This window comes from Scleropages formosus, chromosome 23 (genome assembly GCF_900964775.1).
Source record: "Scleropages formosus chromosome 23, fSclFor1.1, whole genome shotgun sequence".
NCBI lineage: Eukaryota > Metazoa > Chordata > Actinopteri > Osteoglossiformes > Osteoglossidae > Scleropages > Scleropages formosus.
This window is the reverse complement of record NC_041828.1, coordinates 16,613,947-16,633,386: the sequence shown is the minus strand read 5'-3', so window position 1 is coordinate 16,633,386 and position 19,440 is coordinate 16,613,947. Positions and strand designations below refer to the sequence as shown.

Sequence of the window (19,440 nt, the reverse complement as noted above, 5' to 3'; positions counted from 1 at the left end):
TTAGAGTGCTCACATAGCTCAAGAACTGAGTCACAATGGGGAGCATGAAGAGACTTACCTGGTATTGTGGATGTGCTGGGGCCCTGACCCGTCCCAGAAGCAGCTGTGGTAAGAGATCCCACAGCAGGGGCCAAGATAAAATCTATATCACCATCTAGCAAGAAACCAAATATTATTAAAGCAGCAAAGGTAAAAATTAAAAATACACAGGAATGAGAAACTACCCAGTACATCCCACCTGGATCCATGGGTGGTGGGTCTGGTACCCAGCTAGGCGGGGCAATGGGCGGAGACACTGGATCCTGGTGGTCGCTGGATGAAGGGCCTGACTCATGGCGGCCCAGGCCGGCAGCTCTGAGAGAGCGCCTCATCATCTCACGCAGGCGCAGACTAGGGAAAGCACACCTGGTTTACACATTCACTGGTTTACCGGTGCTGCTCACTCACAGTAGCACACCATCCCATTTCACACAAATTCTCTCTCACATTATGGTTGACAATCAAAGTGGAATTTCTTATACATTTATTACCAACACTAAAGACTTCACAGGGAGGAGACTGATGACATCTCCCTCATAGCACATTTCAAACAACTTTGGCCATTAAGCGTGATTAAATATATATTACATATACAATACATAACCGAATACACACAATACCGTTATATTTCCCTGTCAGAGCATACGCTCAACAGAGCGAGACAGCAGTACTCACGCACCCTCGACTGCTGGATGAGCCGCTCCGGTTGCCAGAGTTGTTGCTGGAGACTACGGAGATGGCATTAGCGATAGCCTCTACGGCCGACAGCCGCTCCGCAAAGGTATTCCTCTCAGACCGCTCTGCTTCTAGAACAGCAGGTCAAATATGTTCCTTCATAACTGTATACAGTACCAGCAAAGAACTCTGTGGTATTCAGCTGCATTCTTTAATATTTATTTTAGAACGAGCCAAGATACCAAGGTTAGCTACAGATAAAAGTGCATTTACCATATTCGTGCATCAAAAAGAAAATACTACAAGTTCATACTTGAAAGAAGAAAAACCAAGGAAAAAGGGTGGACTCTCTTATCCTAATTACCCCCGAATACCAGATACAGAATTTTCCTCACTTAATCTGAACATACCTTCCTCCTCCTTGGTCTCCTTGTTGCTGACAGGGAAGCAAACAGACACACATGCGTGCAGGACATTACGGTTGCCATCGCAGCGATGGCCCAACAGTGCACCCAGGGCGTGAGGCCCCTGCTCGAGCAGCACTGCCTGCTCCAGACCTGCAAGGCACTGTCGGCATGCCTCGTAGTCACAACGCAGCACATGCTGCATCAGTGCCTGCCTCTGTGGGGGAAAGTGGGGAAACAAAGCAGTGACATCACTACCTACAAACACACAGCCTTGCATCAAATTTGGCTCAGCATAACACAGTAAACAGCACTGCTGCGCATCTGCTGAAGCTTTTTATCTCAGCGCTGTACTGCTTCTGGGACTTTTCAACCTACTCACATGTGCAAGAAAAATTTCTCCTGGGCTTCCTGAAGGTGTGAACAAAAGCTCAAGAACTACTAAATTTGTGCCACATACATATTTCAATGGCCATTACCTCGACTGCCATGATGATGACAGCAGCTTTCTTCTTGATTGTGGAGTTGGTGGGGAGGTTGGCAAGGGAGTGCACACCCATTCCCAAGCTGGAGATTGGAGGTAGATCCAACCAATCTGGGTCCCTTATCCCTCCCATGCAGTCTTTGGCCAGAGGGTAAATTGTTCCATTGCCATCCCTAAGGATAATAGGGGATTCCTGGAAAACAAAATTTTACAGCTAACTTCATAGTGGCTTTTAATTACAGTATCTGCTAAATAAATAAATGTAATTGTTTCCAGATTATATGTGGGAGGGATGCATGTGTCCCATAACACAAGTAACCTGGCATTTCTCTAAGAGCTATGATACATGTTGGCTAGGAAGTACCAAACCCTAAGCTCACCTGTCCTGCAGTAAAGATGGCCACATTGCGCTCATTCTGGCCCAAAAAGGCCAGACTGCTGGTTGGGAAGTTATTCTCCTGTTCTGCCTTGCCAGTGGCCAGGTCAAATATACAGTACCTTACCCAATTTCCCGTTTTTAGCACTGCATGGACTCCTGAGGAAAGACAGAACATCAGGTTAGCACCAAATACCTTAAGTATCAAAAGCTCCAGTAAAAAAAAACATTTCTTGGTACAATAAAAATGAATACAATAGTACCTTTGGAGTCAACGTTTACTGCCAGTATTTCAGCTTTTTCAGGTATACATAGTTTTTTAGGTGTGCGCTGAAAGCAATCTGGAACTTTTGGAGTTCCACCAGTTTTAACTACCTGTAGGTGAGAAGAATTATTTTATTAAACATCTGCCCAAAAGGCAATTATTTTAAACCTTAATAAAATGTTGCTACATTTTTTTCAAAACCAATTAGAAAATATTAATGCTTAATAAAATTAAAATAAATGCCAGCAATCTTATATTGTAAGCATGATAGTTACTATTTCCTTTTACTCTAAACTGGGGTAAGCAACCTGAATCCTTTCAAGTAACAGGATGTGGGAGGTTTTCACATAGCTTCAACTATTAATATCTTATGAGTTCTTGTCATTTAAGTGTCTTCACACATGAATGACATACAAGTGATTAAATGAAGACATATCACTATTACATACCTGAAGCTCATCTATTCTGAGAAGCCTACAGTCCTGCAGCAGCGAGGACGGGTCAGAGTCAGGGGGAGCTGCACTTTGGCTGCTCACGCTGCTCGACGTCCCTGGAAATTTCACAGCAACATACGCACCATCGACTTTTAGCACCTTGAGTTCAAAACAGAGAAAACTGCTGCAAATGTTGGGTCATGGAAGAAGCACATCACAACAGTGACAACAGAACAGAGAAAACAACAAAGCAGCATACAAGAAATACAGTACATTATACAGACTACACTTTTAAGTACGAAAACTATATTAACAAGGTTAATTGAAGAAAACCAAGAACAATGTTAAATCAAGTTTGTTAACTAAAATTAATTACATTGTTAGAATGACATATCTAAGTTACATACTGAATTGGTTATTGAAGAAAAAAACAGAACTACATTGTATATTGTGCTACTGATCTTAAAGATGGAACAGATTATATTTACCAAAAAAAAAAAAAAAACCATACAAACGTATTAAATTACACAAGCTAAAACAAAAATGCCCACAGTCCCCATTCCCCCCCTCCCATTCCCCCACCCACAGGAGAGCTGGGCATGGCTGGGACGACAACCACACACACCTTTCCAACAGGGACATTTTTAACATCCTCAACAAACACCACTTCCCGAAGAGGCCACTGCTCTTCGTTTACTTTCTCCTCCTCCTTAGGGGCTGGGGTGGAGCGACGGCGTTCTGTAGCACACGATATATAGTTAGTGAAATGGACACAAAAACAGGGAGGCATGAAAGCCACTGCAACATTGTCTTTACTACAACTCGCTGTACACTGTACACGGTGTCCTGTTCTCAACCGCACAAACCACACACAAACACGGAGAACAAATGTCAGGCCTCTGGAGGGCCTGTTCTGTATGCTGGTTTCTGTTCCAACCAATTTAACTCTGTTCCTTACTCCAATTATTCAATTACTTCTGAACATGCAGATTTCAAAGAAAAACTTCAATAACATTCTTGAGTTTCTGTAATTAATGGAGAATTATGCCCTCCTTTAAGCAGATTGGGGAAAAGGTTGTGATAACACAGACTGGTGCTTCACGGACTAAGACTTGTGAATCTAAGTTGCAATACAGTAATTGTGTCAGCAGAAAAAAAAAACTTTAAAAACAAATTTTAAATAAATATAAAGTTCTTGTGAATACTCCAGGAAATGGCATTTCAGAAATGTGGATATTAGGTCATTGGTTGGAGATGAAGCTCCTTCAGCATGAACCATTGCTGACATACTGTAAGGTAGTGAGGCGCTGCTTGCTATGGAAGAGGTGTCACTGCAGGTGGAGGCTGGAGAGGGCGGGGGCCCCATCTCTGTCTTGACTGACTCCGGCTTGTTTTCTGTCCTGTGGTGAAGTGGGGCAGGGGAAGAGACAATGAGTGAGTACATCTCCTCCACAATTCACACGCTATCCATGCTATTAGCGTATTTTTCCATACTTGGCTTCCTGTGTCTTTCCTGTTTTCTCCATGTTCTTGAGGCTCTCAGGCGAGCGCAGCTGGAACCTGCAGCTGTCGTTCATATTCCACACAGACTCCATGAGGACTCCCACCTTGGGGACCCCAGCACTGACTGAAAAGGCCACAGCTCCAGCATGGTATAGTGGGTTGTTCCGTAAACACACCTGTGAAAGGGACCAACTACTCAGGCATTTCAGAAGGATGACTGATACATTCAAGCCTCACATGAAGGTCAATTTTAGAAGACTTCTGCAAAATTTTCACCAATTTTCTTCCTTTATCCAGTAGAATAGAAGAGATAAAACCCAAAATCTTTCATTTCCATTCCATTTACAATCCTCGCTTTAACTGTGTGTAAAGAGAGATGTCGTGCTGCTTCATCAGTAAGAAATACAGGTGGGACAGAGGAACAACCCTTGACAATAATGTGCAGGCTGAGCTTACCTGGGTTCCCACAGTAATGTTGGGGATGGAGGAAATGCCTGCACTGGACTTGGGCTTTTTGGTCTTGGCTCTGGCCTTCTCAAGCATCTTCTTCCTTTGATTGAAAGGCACAACGCCCCTGGGGAAGCACAAAAATTGTCATCTGTCCTCAGAGCCGTGGTTAATTCAACCAGGTACTTGACAGAATGGGGACGCTCACTCACCACCAGTAGAGGCAGCTCTCCAGCTGGGCGCAAGTGTACAGGGCGCAGCAGTGCAGCGATGCCACACGTTCCCCCTGCAACTCTGGGAAGGCCTGTGCGCCATGCTCCAGCTTGGAGGCCACGGTGCTTAGCGTATCATCCACCCAGGTGGCCACCTGCAAAAATCATAGCATGGGACAAGTAACATCAGCAAGGATGTACACAGCAGGCTCACTTACAAAAATTCTATTGCACTCATACCTTGTTGCTCTCAGTGGCAACTGTCGCTCTGATGCTGTTGGCTGCCAGGAGCGTGATCTTCTCATTGGTCAGGCCCAGGGATGGGGATCGAGGGTGGTGAATAGCTGGATTCTGGATGAAAAAGCAAGTGGGACATTTGTTCAAAAAAGGCAACTGAAAGATATTTTAACTATGCCCACACTCCTGTATTGGCAACATCTGTCTTAAAAAGCAGTATGATTCAAAGACTTCAGCCTCTCAATTGGACCAGGGGTTCAGATCATCACTTACTGTGCATTCTGTCCCAGTAATACTGTACCAGGTTCCTATCTGAGAAAAGTCTATAGGTTCAAGGCATGGACCACTCTTTTACCTGTGGGTTTCGGTAGGGTTCAGGTTCATTCCATCGCCACTGGTACAGCTCTCCTTTGGTGCTGACAGCCACCAGTTCAGAGTATAAAGCACCAATGCTGACAAAGCGGGTGCCATCCTACAAGAGGGGACAGTACAGGAATACACTATGTGTATGAACAGTAATACATATCCAGAGAAACCTCCACCATCAACACACAAAAACAAGTGGTGCTTGAGAATCTTGCATTCAGCAACTAAGTGAACAGACATGGAAGAATAACAAGCTGAGAGTAGAACCAAAGTCTTGTAGTTCTGTTGATTTAGAACAGGGGGACCAGGCATTTCAAAATTAAATTTGTGTGCCCTGGTGACAACACACAGCAACATGTATCCATGGCAACAGAGGGGAAGAAAAGTGACTTTCCCTGACTCACAGACCTGCACATGTAGCAGACATTTCCCAAACACGGCAAATGAGCAATGACTACTTTACCATTTAGCTCTCAACTAAGTTGACGATTAAAACCATCAGAATTCTGGTTGAATGATTCCATTTCCTTATTCACTATCACTTACAAGTTATAAATAGGCATTAGACTGCTTTCCTATTTCTGCTAGATTTTCAGTATCTTACACTGCCCATAGCATCTGACTGCTTGTCTCAGAAGAGAAAATATTTCATATGTAACGAATCTTGAAGGGCAACACAATATGCAGGTAATTACTGCAATATTTTGGATGACACAAATTCAACACAATTGCCAAAAAACATCCATTTCAGTTTGCACTATTTCCTATGAATAAAAGACAGCCCTAAATTTAGTCACCGAATGGGTTTTTTTTTTTTTTTTTTTTTTTTAAGCCTTGGACATTGCAATCAAAAAATATGCTGTAAAAGTTAACATTTTATAAGCAAACTACATTAAATCAAATTTTAAACGACTGCATAAAAATATGCTGATTCCATAAATTAATATCTAATGTTAATTCCTGACACATCAGATGTGCAACATTTGCCATTAATCACCAAACAAGAGCTATAAACACTGGAAGTGAGGTGCTCCAATACTCCTATTCTGTTTGAGTGTTCTTTGCTGCCAGCTAACGTCAGGAAATGACGTGGAAATGCAAGTGACTTATGGTCTGGAACACAGAATTTACTGAAAATAGTGGAAGGAAATGCAATTAAAGACAAATAAGGGATAATGAATCTTCAAAAATTCAAAACTTAAGCATTTCTAACACAAGGACCCACTGTATTAGTAGGTGACTGTATCCAGCTTCATCCCCATCTTTTAAAATGAGCAGCTGATAACATAGTGGATAGAGCTGCTGCCTTTACATGCAAAGATCGCAGGTTCAAGTCTCACCTGCAGCTGTAGTACCCTTGAGCAAGGTACTTACCCTAAAATGCTCCAGTAAAATTATCCAGCTGTATAAATGGGTAAATAATTGTAGGTAGCCTGACATAAGTTGCTTGGGGGAAAAGCAGCAGCTAAACGAATAAATGGAAATGTAAAACAGACTATTAACAGGAACTAAAGTGAATTTATGGACAACTAAAGAGGAACTTTGATGGCTATATGCCTAGGTTACAAGTTTTTGGGTATGGAAAGAAGCATCGGCAGAGCAGCAATGAGAAAATACCTGAAAAAAGGTCCAAGCAATTACACGGTACAGAGAATACTGGCTTACAAAAGGAATATAGCCATATTTTCTGTTTGTAGATGTATATTACTAACAAGGAACCAGGGGACCCTTTGCAGCCATTCAGAATACAGGACTATAGCTGAAGACGAAAATGGTGATCATACAGCAGACATTTTAGCAAACTTCCAATGCTTGGGACAACATACCTTGTCGGGCCACCACTGGAGTTCCTCACCCAGTGAGACGGGGCTCTGCATAGGGACACTCTTCTTGTCCAAGCCGGCCTCAGCCTCCCTGCTGGTGGAGCCCCGCTCCGCGTCGAAGGAGGCCCCATCGAGCCACCTCCGCTCACGCAACCTCAACACAGACTCACGCTCACGCAACAGCTCCGAGTCGCGTTCTAAGGGGAGAAGGAGAACTGGTATGCAATGGGGTCACACCAGTGGGATAAAAGTAAGCCACTCTCTGGGAAAGACCCTTCAAGAAAAATAGAAGGCAGCAAAATAAAGAACTGAGATAATGATAAGGATGAATTAACGAGGTCACAACCAAAATAAAACAAAAAAGGTTAAGGCATGCAATAACCGGGGAGGTCAATTTGGTGGGGGTTTATTTGTGGAGCTGCATGGGGGAAAGGGGAAGGATCTGGCTCAGTTTCAACCCCTGGAGAAGCAGGGGGGCCTAGCGGGCCTTTCTCAGAGGGCTCACTGCAGGCTGGTTCCCTGCCCATGCATGTAACTTTACACAGACCACACCCAGCCATTACATTACATGACATGACATCACATACACAACACCACGCACACAGTCTGGACCTACCGTGTGGCTGCACCCGTCATTACTGGGATATGGCAACCACCAATGCAACACCAGCCCTGCTCTACTATAAAAGCAGCTGATGTGCAATATACAAGCTTCTAGTCCTTTAGCACACTGTCCAGAAGCAATGCAGCACCATCCTGCTCTACAGCTCCCTTGTTAGGATAAGAGCACTGACAGTGTAGCCATAGACTTTTTTCATATTTCAAAATTACTTAGGTTTAAAAACGGCACAAAAGGATCGCTGACACTTTTGTCCGTGAGTAAGAGGTCTGTTGCACAACTTACCTCGTGAGGAGCCCAGGCGGGAAAGGGAGGAGCGCCTGAAGGAAGGGTATCCAAAGTAGCTGATGTCCTCAGAGAACATGGCGTCTGCGTCAATGATGACGCTCGGGTGGGCTGAGTGGATGTCAGCATCCAGCAGAGACATGAGGTCTTCTGGTTGTTGTGCAAAAAGAACAGAAATGGCAGAACATGCAGGATGAACCTCTTGAGCAAATTTTCATTTCCATTCATTCCAGGAATTTGGAAGTTCATCACATTTACAAACACCTTAAAAAGTGTTGCAAATTTCCTGCTTAATTCATCACACATTTTGTTGCTCAAAATCCTGCTATAAAGCTGTACAGTCATCTGCACATAAACTAAAAATATAGTGCTAAAAGGTTAAGAGGGTAGAGAATTAACGTGTGTTCAGATAAAAGTTCATACAGACCTCCAGGTAAGTAGGATTCACTAGCAGTGTCATCTCCATCATCTCCATCTTCATCATCCCTACTCAGTAAGTTGTTGACAGCCAAGTTCACATCCAAGTTTGTGCGCTGGAGCTCCCGAATTATGACACTCCTGGACTTGCCCTGCAAGACCACTTGGGCCTGTGGAGGGACAAAAACAAGCGTAGAAAAAAAAAAATGGAAAAATAGCAAGCACATTCTGAGATAAACTAGTGAATTGGCAATAATGGTTTGAAACCACATACTGGTAACTGCTTCAAGGACCAAACGCCCACTCCTAATACAACTACAGTATACAGAATCATGACTGGGTTCAAAAAATTAGTGCTCATCATGACACCCCTCCAAAAGATCCCCATGTGAGGAAAGTCACGGTATGACTAACTAACCTGAGAGATGAGCTCTTCTGGTATCACGGAGGCTGGAATGACAGGCTGTGGCTGGCTGCCCAAGAGGCCAGAGCCACGTTCCCTCCCCGTGCGGATCACCCTGGTTTGTCTACGGGAGTCCCGTGCTGCTGCTGAAGACCGGCCAGAAGAGCTGCCCCCACCTCCACCTCCACCTCCGCCTCCTCCTCCTGTCCCTCCTCCGCTACTGCTGCCTCCACCCCCACCTCCACCTGCGGCTGCTGCACCATTGACTCCTGAACTCCAGCGACTCCTGTCACAACGGAAGGTCCAGAGGTCAGGGAGTCATCCAAACAGGGGGAACACTCAGGAACACCAAGAGGACAAGACACCTGTTACCAGAAGGTCATCAATGGTCTTCCCACACTGCACTGAGCAGGCAAGTTCCACTCCCATAAAGCATACATTATTATCATGAGAACTCTCATTTGTTTCAGGAAGTCACATTGTCCAAATTGCTTCATGTTTCTCAGAAATTTAAAAACAGTGCAGAACTTCCTTAGCCACGTTCATTCCCAATGTGCTTTGGTTGTAGTTTAGCGTATTAAATTTCAGTTGGTGTGTGTCAGTAATGACCCTGCCAAAACTTACCCAAGGGTGTTGCCTGCCAGTCTGCCAAGTGTGTCAGAACCAGACAGGAACCAGGGCGGATCACTAGCCCTGCCTGGTCTGGAGCTCCTTCCTGTCCCTGAACCACTGCTCAACTTTGAACTGGAAACAAAAGATGGGAAATCAGTTACAAGCCTATAGCCCCCACATAAAATCCTCCAGAAGAGCCTGGAGACTCCCAGGTCTCAAAGCCCTGGGGCTATAAAAACCAGGGGGAAGTGATGGTTAACTAGCTTAGGCAACACCCTTGGGACTGGTGGAAAACACCGAACATTTGAATGTTCACATCTAGGAGCTTCAGTGGGAAGAATAAGATGGATACCTCATGTATGTTGTACATTTCTGTATTTCCCACTTTTCATACTATGTAGACTGAAATTAATACAATGTTACGGTCTGTAAAGGTGTTGTTGAACTTTTAATCTTTTTACATACATTTATTCTTTTCGGTGAACCTCAATTAGTAGCTAAATGTGACTCTACATGACTTAACATGTCACAAACTATCCAGGGAAGACAGTGGTGTTTGGAGACATAAACATGAAGAAATATGGTACTTCATAGCAGAAACAGACAATCCACCAAGGTAAAAAGACATCTATTTTTATACACAAAGTTCAGTAAATACATAGAGATATAAACTGTCACACAAAAAACCAAGACTAAGCTAACATTGTACAGTATCGAGCCCTTTTTTTTTTTTTGCTCTAAAGCTGCCGCAATTTCAAAGTAAGGAAGTACTCACTTTGCACTGTCCCAGTCACAAAATTAATACACCTCAACAGAGAACCTCCAAGTTAAAGTAAATTTCTGACAACTTAAAAGGAGTGCTACAAAATTATAACTTGGACACACTAGAATCCATTTCCTCTCATCACCCGACCCAGTTATATTATGTCAACTGTTAATACCCAGGTAGTGGCTGTTCCATTTAATACCGCATTTACAAACAGTTGCATGTACCATTATTCGTCCTATCAGAGCCTCCAGTGAATCATGGATGCTGTATCATTTCACTTTCAGAATGGCTAATACATTAAAATGAAATCAACTGGTCCTCAAAGAAAACCTGAACAACACAGCAAAGAATAAACATGATGCTGATGACAGCTCAAAAAAAACATAAAATCACAACCTGAAGCCACCACACTATTTCCCAAGTCTCAGCTTATTTCATTGGGCTGAGTGACAAAATGCTGCAGATTGGATTTAGTCATTGATCACTTTGCAGGAGATCAGACAGAAATCATTTCAACTAGAAAGACTAAAAGCAACCTATACAGTGTACTGACTGTGCACCTTTAAAGGACAAATGTACAACTGAAATTTAATTTAAATAAATAGATTGTGTTTGCTAAACTATAGTACCACCCTAAAACCTTAAGCTCCTACAAAACATCTGAGCAGATACTGGCTGTGTTTGGGCAGTGCCTACTATTCAGAACCAAGAGAAGAAAGTACACATTACAACTTGAAGTATATTTATACTATTATGAATTCTGTAATGGAAAATTTCATTCTCTTGAAAATAAAGTCTCACCCATCATTGCCATCTGGTTTGCCCAGCTCCAGTCGATCCGGCTGTACAGCAAAACCAATCCTACAAGCGCGACCGTCCTAAAAACATATCAAAGGCAATTTACCATAGATGTTGCAAATGCTTAATTAATTTGTTTTGTATAGACAAAATATGTAACTTTAGTTATCTTGGAAACATTTTAAAAAACTGAAGAAAATGTCCACAGTACATCAATGACAGATGTTTTTGGATAGTAGCATGCTCGCTATGATTATGAAAATGGTAGAAGATTGTGTAAAATAACATACAAAAGCTCGTCTGTCACAGTGTATAAATATCCAAAAACTCAAACTGGCCACTTTCATCCGAATATTCAAAAGACCATGTTCAGCTTCTGAGCAGGCTCACATTAAGCAAGTAGAGATTACCTCCAAAAGGAAAGCTGCATGGCTTGGTCCCACCACACACTGTTTAATAGTGGCTTGTTCCAACACATTGAGTGGGGGGTGACTGGAGTGGGGGAATCAAACAAATGTTAATATTTTCAACTGAACAAACCTAAAGTTTACTAAGAATCACATTCAAATTGTATGTATAAACTTCCAGATTAATGCCCTCACAACACACATCTTAGCTAAAAAATTCTCTATGCAAAAATACACATGGTTCAGCTCACCTGCTATAGTTGTACTTATTGAGTTTCTCTGAAACTTCCCGCAGCCTGTTAAAAGGGAAAATAGAACAGAATTCAAAAATGAACGATATCCTTTCAGACAAGCTGACCTTCTCAGCACAGCAGACAACTTTGACAAATATAACAGAACACCTGAAACATGGAGGGTGAAATTTAAGACTCAGAACACAGAAAATGAATGAAATACGCAGCACTTGTTCTCCATTCTGCCAGGGAGTAAATTAAATTTCAAGCAAACTATTCATGTCATTCACCATAACACCAGATATGATCATATTCGTAAAAACATTAACAAAATAAACTAAACTGTTTAGCTAATCAGTCATACTAAATTTCATTAAAAAAAAATTTAAATGAGCAGTTTCCCCATTTAGGCTGATCAACCTCTGCAGGAATGACACCATGCAGAAGCATTAATCCCCTGCCAAAATCACTTTAACTACTGAACACAACACACACAATAAACATGAACATTTATTAGGATTAGAGTTAGTGTCATACAAAGGGTTAATCTAACCAAAGGAAATGGAGAACTGTAAAAACATTCAAGTCTGAAGGCCACTTCTGGCAGCCTTTGCTGCTGAGAATTATTTTTATAAAACAGTAAGATTTGCTTATTGAATTTTAGAACTTTTACATTAGTCCCAGCAAAATTACTTTGGTTAAGATAAGTTTAGGGGAAAATCCACATGGACTTTGAACTGGAGTCCAGTTAGGACTCCGACAGACCCGGTGAAGGATGTCTGTCTGTTTTATAACTTGTGTGGCTTTAGTGTTCTTTGGGTAACTGTCCTATTGAAATGAAAGTGTGACCCAGTTCTTGATTCCTACAGTTTTCCTCATTTCTATCCTCTGTGGTGACAAGGCAAAGTGAAGCATGACTTATGTGATGCCACCACCTGCATGTTAGACAGCTAAGACTTGACTTGGAAAGCTTATTCATACTTGCAAACTACTTTGCTCTTGACTTGTTGAAAACACTTTCCGGATCTCATATCTCGGTAATCAGCATTGTTAATTTACCGTTGTTTTTAGAGTGTTAAGACCTTGTTGGTCTTAAAGGTTTAAGGCATGAAAATCACAATCCGACACTAGGAATTTATATCTGAATAGCAGCGCAAAACTTTTATACAGAGAAACATGACCTTTCCATCTAATCTTTCGAAACTGAAAAGACAAAATGTCACGGAAAAACTATTAAATGCTTGAACATAAAAATGTTTTTCTACAAATTATTTTCATTTTACTCATACCAACTGGAGAAGACTAGTCTAAACATTAAATCCCACATTAAGACTTGTGCTATAAAAATGATATATAATGGAGCTGACAGTTTTCTTTTCTGAAGTGGACAAAAGATTTAAAGAAGTCTATAAATGCCATTGGATATAGGGAAAATATCAGTGTTGTGTATCCAAAGGCTAGTTGCTTAAAATGGAAAACCTTTCTTTCCTTGAAAAATGTAATTTTCTCTATTATAAATAGATTTGCACATGAGATTTTCAGAGGAAAAGTATAACATTATGCAGTTTTCCCATTATTTACAGATTGCTTACATGGCTAGACTTGGCTGAGTGAGAAGTCTCACACACACACACACACACACACACACACACACACACACACACATTTTCAGAACCGCTTGTCCCATACGGGGTCACGGGGAACTGGAGCCTACCCAGCAACACAGGGCGTAAGGCCGGAGGGGGAGGGGACACACCCAGGACGGGACGCCAGTCCGTCACAAGGCACCCCAAGCAGGACTTGAACCCCAGACCCACTGGAGAGCAGGACCGTGGGCTAACCCACTGCACCACCGCACCCCCCAGTGAGAAGTCAATGAAAAACATTTCATTAGGCATCGATAACACCAATACAGAGCATCTAAGGCTAATTCTGTTAGTGATGTTTTATCCAGCTTGTTGCTTCCACAATGATTTCTGAACTACAAGCTGCTGGCTACAGCAGCAGACAAAAAAGAACCATAAAAGAGCAACATAGCTATTAACAATGACAGCTCACTTTTGCTGTCTTTTCCAGTCTGGGACTGACTTGTAAAAGGAGGTTTTGCATTAAAAATGCTAATATAGAGCCCCCCAAGCCCCCAACTCATTTTTTCATTTGCCGCAGCAAAATCAATATCACTACCTCCAGCTGAAACCCACCCGGTGACTCTGTTGGGAATAATACGAAACAACAGCCTACAGTTCATCCAATCAACATGCTAAGTGGATTTGGACAGGCAAGGTAAAAACGCATTTTTGTGTATGAACTTTCATTATTTGAATGTGTATATTGCTTCTTGGTACCAGATGCAGCGATTTGTCTACTGTAAAAGCAGAGACCTTTTTGTGTTCATCAACAGTCTTAATGTTTTGCAACTGTACACGTGTATCTTGTACTTGACTTTTAGCTGCTCTTGAAAAGAAAATCCAGCAGCAGAGTAACAAATAACGCTTGGGTCAATCTGATACCTAGGACATGGTGTACTGAAGTATTTTTTGGCAAGTATAAAGGGCAGCCAAGGGATGGAGCCAGAAGGCATTTCACTCCCTCCCGTCAGACATTGCCAGCACCAGTTAATAATGCTGTGGAATGTAAATGCATCACGCCAGGCTGGAACACTTACAAAATCACAAAACTGTCTAAAGGAAAAGCCCTCAAAAATATGCTCACACACTGCGGTTCTTACCAGGGCGGCTCAGGATCAGCTTGCTCTGCCTAAATAAGAGCGATCAGTGATTCTAGACAAATAGACTCGAGACTGCATATGGACAAAACAACATGGCTCATTCGGCATACAGAGAAACTGCTCAGTGCAGTGGAAGAGATAAATGACATCCTATTCATTTAGCTGACACTCTTATCCGAAGGGAGCCAGGGAGGAGCGTATTGCAACACGCACCGCCTTTCCTGGCAGAGCTGATCGTATGCCCTCATATCCATCTAGCACAATGACTCTGAGGGTATGTGAAGCCTTCCAGCATTGCTTCTGACCACTGATACAGTGAAATGGAACAGTCCACACAAAAGAGCAATGGCTCTGAAATTCTGCTATCTTGTTGGCACCACTAATAAGGAACAGACATGGCAAAATTTTCATCTCTTAAGAGGCCAGTTGTCTTTTTGTAACAAGCAATTCAGAAGCAAATAATATGGAGCCAAAAGAGTTTGCTTACCCAAACATAACAATGTAACAAGAATGATAGAGATGGTTCCCCACTGAAAGGTTAATAGCTAAAAGCATGTATCTGTTTTTGCACAAACAATTCACCTACCACTGATGACTGTTACTTGACTTACTTACATTTATTCATTTAGGTGACGCTTTTCTCCAAAGCAACTTACAACATTAAGGTATTTGCACTCCTTTCTGAAAATATGTTATCATCACATATTTGTTAAAAAATAGAAGAATTAACAGCTATTCTAGACTTTCTGAAGCTCAAAAACAAAAATCCATGCAAATGTTTCAGGGTTGCATGACTTAGCTAATTCTGCCTCCGTTTCTTTGTTTCCCTCTGATGACTGTCATCCAGGCACTATGTCGTCTTTAAACTACAATCACATTTTTATAAGAAGGTCCTCTTTCCCTAACTATAAACCACGTTTCTTAAAAAAAATCAAGTACAAGATGAAGAAACAAAGTTTTCATATTGTGATACAGGGATGTATGCACTCAACTGAAGTAGGCAAGTAGTTTTTCTTTAAGTAGTAACAAAACACTGAGCATATTGTAGTCCTGAACTGAGCATTTACCAGTGTTATCCTTAGAAGTGAATTTAAGAAAATATATTTGCCAATATTTCATAACTGTCAATGTCACTTACAAGAACGTAACAAGAAAGAGTACTACATCCACAACTGTAGTTCCTTCTACTGTGAAAATATACCCTAGAGTACAATTTAGCAACTTTAATAAGCTAATTAACATAAGTATTAGCTTATTACATAGTGTCAATTATGTCATAGTGGAAATTGGTTTAAAACCATGAGCCTTTTGAACCTTTGATTTTGACTGCCAAATCAAAACAGGTCTAATGGTTAACATAAATTCTACATTACAAGGACACCACGTCCAGATGGTGAATCCAGGACTCTGAGAATGTTGTAGCTGTGTGTCCTGGCAAAAACTGTACAACTTCAGACATTGGGAAGGTTTTGATTCACTGTTACCAGAGCAAAACCAAATTTTTCAATTCTTCATATTTCTCAATAAGCACTACTTGACCTATGGATGGAACTTTTTCTTTAACCTAAGGAGAGATATGAAGAACTCAGAAAATTGTCCATTTCCCCCTGGCAATTTTCAATGAAACATTTTCGAAAGAGAACAAAATGATTATCCACATGTGGCATCTGAAATATTGATATTTAGAGTGTGTGAAAAGTATACCCTTTTTCAGTCATATGGTTTTACATATTAAGACATTAAAAACATCATCTAGTTCTCACCCAGCCCTAACAGCATACAAGTCTGAGAGCATGTGACAACAAAATTTTACCAAAAAAATAAGTAAAAATGCAGAACACATCTGAAAAAAGTAAAAGCACCCTTACAGCCCCCATCAACTCAAAGTAAATAGAACTAAGAGGTGCTTATCAGCTACACAAGATGAATCTATCACCAAAACAAGTAATGCCACCTTCACATAATAGTAGTACCTGATAATACAGTCAGGAATATTTAGGTTTATGTAAAGCATGCCAAGGACAAAGGATATCTGTGGTGATCTCAGAGAAGCATCTGTTGCTGCCAATCAGTCTGGAAAGGATTGTAGAACCACTTACAAAGAATATGGAGTTAAAAGTGCAAAAATGACAAAGATAATTTAGTAAATGGAGTATATTCAAGACAGCTGCCAGTCTAGCCAGGAGTGAACATTCCAGCAAATTCACCTCCAGCTCACATTGTGTGATGTTTAGAGAAACTGCAAAGAACACAAAACTACATCCAGAGTACAAGGTTCTGCCAACAAAGAAAGAATCACTTTTAGATGGCTTTCCATTCTAGGCAAAAGAAAACCACTTTGCTCCAAAAAGGAACACTGCAGAATGGCTTAAGTTCACAAAACTCCACCTGATTCAACCACAAGACTTCTGGGATACTATTTTTGGGACAGATGAGACCAAACTGGAATTGTCAGGCTGTAATGCCCAACATCAAGTTTAATACAAATGAAACACTGCACATCATCACAAAAACATCATACAACCATCAACCATGGAGGTGGAGCAGAGACAATCTGGAGCTGTATTCAACAATAAGATCTGGATGCCTCATACCATCCACCCCCCAACAAAGGCTTGGTGCAAAAAGAAAATTATCCCAAGAATGGCAGTAAAAGATTACAGGAAAAAGGAAAGATTCTGTGTTTTGGAATGGCCATGTCCACACACCTGCAGCCCACTGATGATGCAGAGGGACCGTAAGAGAACTGCGCAAAAAGCAAATACCCTTAAACATCGATGAGCTGAAGCAATGTTGTATGAAGAAATGGGCCAGAATTCCTCTGATGTGATGCAAGAGACAAGCTAACAGAAAACAATTACTTGATTATTGCTGTTAAAGGCACATCTACAAGCTACTAAATCATGGGGTGCACTTTTTCACAACACATCTTCTGCATGCTCAGTTATTTTTGGTTGAATTCAAAAGTGAAAAAAATATTATTTGCCACAGAAGGTTAGACTTATCTACTGTTATGACTTGGTGGGGACTAGATGAGGTGGTGTCCTAGTAATGTAAAACCATATAACTGAGAGGGTGTTATTTCTTTCTCACATCACTGTAACTGTATCCAGCAGAAAGGCACTTTCAGTACAAAGAGAGCAAACTGAATTGTTGGGTTTTATTAGTTTTAAAGAAACTGAACAAACTACTTAAAGCAAACTGCTGGCTTGTAGTACAAGTGTTAAAAGATGTGCAAACAATGGTCATTTGTAATCTTACAAGTCTGACTGCTTTAATCAGTAGCGCAGGCAGAAGAGCAGAAAGGTAGTGCAATACTCTGGAAGCTATCCAAAGTCAAACATTCATATTAATAACTGGACACAACTTGATCAGCCAGATTCAGATACAGATAATTAAGACAAACCAATGAATTACAATAAATGCATAACTGGAGAAACAAATGGAGAGAGCCAGACAGATCTGGCACATCACTGAGCACTAACTCTGCAGGTCAGCCTGATATGGCATATCAATGACTAAACAGACTGGGCAGTCTGTTAAAACACATTAATAGCTAGACACAAACTGGTCAGCCAGGAAGAGTTCAATATTATAATATAATCTGTATACAAAACTGGGCGGGCAAATAGTACAGAACAGCAATTAAAATTGGCCATCCGGTTATAATTTGTAATTTTCACCAATTAAAAACCGATGTTCAATGTTGTCGAGCGAGCCATCGAATTATCACGTGTTCGGCGCGGATCGTTCTCAAAAGACTCCGGCGCACTCAAGTCTAAATATATCCACCACGACCTCCTTCATCATATATAAAATTGTCAAACGCGAATCAAATGTAACTGGGACGTGGCCGAAATGGTCTCAAGAAATGCTGTAATCTGACACCGGAAATGGGTCAGCTCGTGCAAAGTGGCGCCGAGGTGTGCTATCAACCGGGCAGATCGCTCACTAGCACAACACAGCTAGCCGACCACTGCCGCTGGCTAACGCCGTTAGCTTGTTAGCTCGTCTGGCTAAGCTAAGCTAGCCGCCTGTCTACTTTTTTTCTGACGACCCCCCCGCGACGCCTCGTAATCGCACATCCCCCGTCTCTGTGTCGGCTGTTCTATGTATTTATCGTGCCACTCGCGTGCTAAGACCGCGCGGAATCACTGAGTGTTACGGGTAAACGTGATTTCTATTGATGTTCCCTCTCTTTTCGCCCGTTTCCCCCATCCCCCCAGCCGCATTGTCCGCCTCAGATCAACTTTGACTAATGGCTCTCTCCACCAATCACCCCGCGTCGAAGCGCCGAACAACACACCGGGCCTCCACCTCGCCTTCCCGAAAATAAGATTCGATTTCATTCGACATCAGCACACGGCCGAGGGTACATTTGTTACGAGAAATAAAGGGCGCCGCACCCCACCCTCCACGTAACGATTTAAACCCTCTTCTCGCCCGCAACAAAATACCTGTCATTGAGCTGGTCTTCGGTCCCAGGCAATGGGTGTACCACGAAGTGTATAGACGTCATGAGTTCCGTCCCAAATAAGCTCAGTATGTGCAAACGATGAAATTATAGTTATTTTAGTCAGAAATATCGTACAGTGGTTTCATATATTTCGACTAAAACATGCCAGGCAGAACATTAACCTACTCCCCCTCAGCCACACTCCGCCATCTTAGCACTATCGGTCTCTTCGCTGTGCGTTCATTCGCTCAGATACAAAGGCGATGCTCATTGGACGACTGCAGGTAGCGGGGAAGGATGTAACGGCGAAGCTGATTGGGTCATAGGAATAAAGACACTCGAAGGTTTTGTCATGTGAGCACTTTCGACCATGTGCTGTCTGAATACCGTACCTCAAAGTAACACAGTTATCAAAATTTGTCGATTTTTTTTTCGGGAATAGCAGAAA

The 19,440-nt window shown here is 41.9% G+C and overlaps 1 protein-coding gene across 6 annotated transcripts in view; it reads right to left on the bottom strand.

The window, feature by feature from the left end:
* Positions 1–19,229, bottom strand: part of ubr5 (ubiquitin protein ligase E3 component n-recognin 5) — a 34,555-nt gene extending 15,326 nt beyond the window's left edge. For 2 of the 6 annotated variants that reach the window (XM_018727172.2, XM_018727173.2), the window contains exons 1-24: positions 18,994–19,229; positions 11,827–11,871; positions 11,579–11,660; positions 11,172–11,248; positions 9,614–9,733; positions 9,005–9,275; positions 8,597–8,756; positions 8,170–8,319; positions 7,269–7,480; positions 5,432–5,548; positions 5,080–5,190; positions 4,840–4,994; positions 4,637–4,754; positions 4,172–4,356; positions 3,968–4,077; positions 3,303–3,415; positions 2,693–2,836; positions 2,242–2,353; positions 1,983–2,137; positions 1,598–1,795; positions 1,125–1,335; positions 719–845; positions 239–405; positions 59–154 (exon numbers count right to left, since the gene is read on the bottom strand). In XM_018727172.2, coding sequence (XP_018582688.1) covers positions 59–154; positions 239–405; positions 719–845; positions 1,125–1,335; positions 1,598–1,795; positions 1,983–2,137; positions 2,242–2,353; positions 2,693–2,836; positions 3,303–3,415; positions 3,968–4,077; positions 4,172–4,356; positions 4,637–4,754; positions 4,840–4,994; positions 5,080–5,190; positions 5,432–5,548; positions 7,269–7,480; positions 8,170–8,319; positions 8,597–8,756; positions 9,005–9,275; positions 9,614–9,733; positions 11,172–11,248; positions 11,579–11,660; positions 11,827–11,871; positions 18,994–19,055 — 3,298 coding nt within the window. In that variant the 5' untranslated portion in view covers positions 19,056–19,229. The remainder of the gene's footprint in view (positions 1–58; positions 155–238; positions 406–718; positions 846–1,124; positions 1,336–1,597; positions 1,796–1,982; positions 2,138–2,241; positions 2,354–2,692; positions 2,837–3,302; positions 3,416–3,967; positions 4,078–4,171; positions 4,357–4,636; positions 4,755–4,839; positions 4,995–5,079; positions 5,191–5,431; positions 5,549–7,268; positions 7,481–8,169; positions 8,320–8,596; positions 8,757–9,004; positions 9,276–9,613; positions 9,734–11,171; positions 11,249–11,578; positions 11,661–11,826; positions 11,872–18,993) is intronic. The other 4 variants (XM_018727174.2, XM_018727175.2, XM_018727176.2 and 1 more) reach the window with 4 other exon arrangements.
* Between the last annotated feature and the right edge of the window lie 211 nt (positions 19,230–19,440).